General features: G+C 46.1%; 1 protein-coding gene across 1 annotated transcript in view; it reads left to right on the top strand.

Moving 5' to 3' along the window:
- Positions 1–4,056, top strand: part of ptprb (protein tyrosine phosphatase receptor type b) — a 53,220-nt gene that overhangs the window by 33,603 nt on the left and 15,561 nt on the right. The window contains 7 exon segments of the mRNA XM_080851373.1: positions 13–202; positions 361–458; positions 577–682; positions 1,820–1,899; positions 3,049–3,067; positions 3,855–3,872; positions 3,999–4,056. The exon segment at positions 3,999–4,056 is cut by the window's right edge and continues 24 nt beyond it. Of these exon segments, the coding sequence (XP_080707499.1) occupies positions 13–202; positions 361–458; positions 577–682; positions 1,820–1,899; positions 3,049–3,067; positions 3,855–3,872; positions 3,999–4,056 (569 nt within the window).

Raw genomic sequence — 4,056 nt, 5'->3', positions numbered from 1 at the left:
TGAACGGCTCAGTGCGGGCCTACCAGACCAACTACTTCTCTAGCCACTGCGCTGACAGCCCCGACACGGCCGGCAAGGTCTTTGAGATCAACCTGGGAGCCGAGATGGACACCTTAGGGGGGGCGTGCGAACTGGACCTCGATAAGAGACACTACCTTAACACCTTCTGCGATGGGCCTCTCAAGGCCAAGACTGCATACAGGTAGGCACAACCTGACCTCAGAACAGTAATTCAGCCAGACTGTGTTATTTTCAAAAGATTGGCCCTTCGGAGATGATGCAGTGAATGAGTTGCTCTCTTTAGCCATAGCAATCAATACATTCTTCACATAAAAGCCTTTTTCTCTGTCTCCATATCAGACTGAGCATCAGAGCTTTTACTCAGCTGTTTGAGGACAACCAGAAGGAGCCTCTCTTCACAGACACTTACCTGTCTCTGCCCATCATGACCCAGCGCGGTAAGAGCAGAAACGTTATTAAAGTCCGCTGCAAATGTAGTTAGAGAACTCTCTGACGGTTTGTTTTTAGATTTGTAAACAGAACGAAGTGTGTCATCTGTGCCTTTGTGTTCTTCAGAGCCTTTAGGCGGGATCATCGAGGGGCTCAGTGCGGGCATGTTCCTGACGGGGATGATGATTGCCGTCATCGCCCTGCTCATCTACAGACAGCGAGTCCGCAAAGTGTGAGAATCTGAACCGACACACACATACACACACAACCCCCCCCCCCACACACACACACACACACAGACACACACACACACACACACACACACACACACCACACACACACACACACACACACACACACGCACACACACACACACAAGCAACACAGAGCCAGGGGCTGTTGTGGATCACATTCCACCGAACATTCATGCTTACAAATGTAAACATGTCCACTCTGATATGGAAGCAGATGTTAGCGAGAGGTATGCACAACAACTCACCATGCCAGTACGCTGTGGCCAATACTAAAAGTCGCTCTATGCATGCTAGCACGAGCGCTTCATCTTCACACCAAAAACCAGCCAGCAAAACCCACTGTGCGCTCAGTGACAGATAAGATGCCTAGTCACTGATCCAGACTGTGGAACCAGGACTACACATGCATGATAAGGCTACAACTGCTGTTGACCTGTATCTGACCTACCAACTAAAGCCATGTGTCTTACATATACATACAGTTTGGTCCTCATATCTACAGTATTTCATATATTAAAGACAATAAACGTTAGTCAGATCTAAGCATTTAAGCACTCATGCTTATCGCGCCACAAAAGATTTTAGCACGCTAACCACACCACTCACCGGTCACATCTCCAAAGCAGCAACCAGACAGACAGACAGATACATCAGCACGGTAACATCAGAGACACACCAGTGCCAGGCTGTCTGATATAGATGGGAAACTGAATGTCATGAACCCCATTTCCTCTGAGAAGGCTGGGCATTAGCGAATAATGTATACTATAGATGCTATATACTGACATGTTGCTTACACGTAAGCTAACCTTAACCCTGAGCAGATCTTTTGTTTTTAAGTTTTAGTGGTGGGCTTTTTAGAGAGAGGCATGTGGGTCTGCGACGTTACTGTGGGTCGGACTCAACCCAGATCCCCATGTGTGCTGTGGGCGCGAATGACACCAACACTGCCACTTGCACCACACCTCCCCCTAACCCTCTATCTGAGCAACGTGTTCTAATACTAACAGCACGCTTGACTTAATGTAGTTAATGAAGTGTTGGGTCTAGTGCCTAAAGAAATGTTTGTCCATTATTTCTGACGTGTGTGTGTGTGTGTGTGTGTGTGTCTCCAGAGCGGTGCAGGAAGGGCCTGTGGTCAGGATGAGTATGTGGAAAGAGGTGCCATCCTCAGGGATCTACATGGGCGTCGGAGGTATGAGAGACCAAGAGAGCTCCTTCCTTTGAGCACCTTTTTTCCTTTTCCTCTCCTCCCCTTCAGTATTTAAACCTCAACGAGAAAATGTTTTTTATTATCTCGGAGTGTTTTCAATTTGCGGTTCTGAATTAGATTTTTTTTTCATCTGAGATTGGATCAGTGGATTGATCGGAGGTCACTCGATACTGCTCTTTTGCACTCTCTCTTTCTTTCTCTCTCTCTCTCTCTTTCTCTTTTTCTGTGGTTCATTGACCCAGGAGAGCAATCTGAGAGAGTGGAATTGTGTTGCATGACATCTAGGGCCTAATGAATAAAACCCTTTTAAATGTAGGAGAATTTTTTATTATACCAGCAGGTCATTGCCCTTTTCCAGACATACTAGAACTCAGTCTTTTAAAGTCTTTGTATGTCATCCATTTTATAGGTGTGTATGTGTGTGTGTGTGTGTGTGTGTGTGACAGTAAGCCAAAGAAAGAGAAAGAGGGAGAGAGAAACACAGAAAAAAGACAAACACACCGATTGGTGCTTGAGAGAAGGGTGACAGAGATTATGTCATACCTCCAATTTCTAAATATAGCCCGACCCTCACATGTGTTGTGTTTGTCTGCAAGTATTCGTCTGTCCGTTTGTCTGTCTGTATGACTGTCTATGTGTGTGTGTGTGTGTGTGTGTGTGTGTGTGTGTGTATGAGAGAGAGAGAGAGAGAGGGAGTGTATGTGTGTTTGGCAAAATAATGGATGCAATTATCCGCAAGCCTGAGTGGATCGATGGGACGGAAGTAAAAGCATGGTGTTGAAGCCATTCATGCTCATTACTCCTCTCCCATTTGCGGACGGCCGTGGATTGATCCAGATCCCTGGCAGACACAGAGCTCCGTGCTCGTGCGTCGTGCTGGGCTTTCTCTCTCTCTCCCCGTGAAAGTAGTGGAACCTGTGGCCCCCATCACCACGCTGATGGGTTAGGCAGGGAAGCTGGATGCCAGAGATGATCAGCAGCGCATACATGCTGAGTCTCTGCTACATGCTTCAGCCTCATGTCAAGCCATCACTTTGGTCTGGCTGGTTACCAAGGAGCCACGCAAAAGTTTGGTTTAGAAGCCACTGTCAGCACAGCTGTCTGCAAACATTCTTTCTGGTTTTCACACAGGGCGACAGTGGTACAGGAGGTAGAGAAGTCGTTTAGTAATCTGAGGGTCGCTAGTTCAAGTCCCGGTTGAAGTGTCCTTGAGCAAGACACCGAACCCATAATTGCTCCTGATGTGCAGTGTTCAATCAGTGTAAACATTTAAAATGTGTATACATCCTTGTAAGTCGCTTTGGATAAAAGCGTCTGCTAAATGACGAAATTGAAATCTAACACAGAAAGACTATGACTATGTTACATCGTACAATAGGATACCATGACTAAAGGCCATAACTTTATGATGTTGTTGTGATGATAACTCTATGATGTTGCTACCTAGTCCTACCTTGTGTAACATAGACAGGAGCCCTCTCTCACTCACAAAGACAAGTAGTTCTGCTGTCTCACTGTCTCTCGCATGCGTGGCTTAGCACGTAGGTGCTCCTGTCATCAGCATGCTATTTAAAGGCGTGTTTTGCTCAGCCACTTTAATCGATGCAAAAGTAATGAGATTAGGAAGAGAGAAATGAATCCTTGACTAGTGAGCAGGAAATGCTGGGATCTTTGAAAAAGTGGTGATGTGTGTGTGTGTGTGTGTGTGTGTGTGTTTGTGTTTGTGTGTGTGTGTGTGTGTTTGTGTTTGTGTTTCTGTGTGTGTGTGTGTGTGTGTGTGTGTGTGTGTGTGTGTGTGTGTGTGTGTGTGTGTGTGTGTGTGTGTGTGTGTGTGTGTGTGTGTGTGTGTGTGTGTGTGTGTGTGTGTGTGTGTGTGTGTGTGTGATTGAATGCAGACAATGCCATCTAATCACCAACTCTCTTCCCTTTAATTGCAGCAATCGCCGAGTGACGAGGTGCGTATTCACAACTACCTCTCCTTGAAACGGCTTTATATTTGTTATGTTTGGATATATTTGTACGTTTTTTCCCCATCATTAGAGTCTAATCCAGATCTGACCTCTTTTTTTTGCTCCACACAGCCCTGTGAAAGCATCTCACTTTGAGACCCACCTCTCCAAGCTGTTGGCTGACTCTAAT

The sequence above is a fragment of the Sprattus sprattus genome (assembly GCF_963457725.1).
Source record: "Sprattus sprattus genome assembly, chromosome: 14".
Taxonomy (NCBI): Eukaryota; Metazoa; Chordata; class Actinopteri; order Clupeiformes; family Clupeidae; genus Sprattus; species Sprattus sprattus.
The sequence above is the reverse complement of the archived record's forward strand: the minus strand, read 5'-3'. Positions and strand labels throughout refer to the sequence as shown.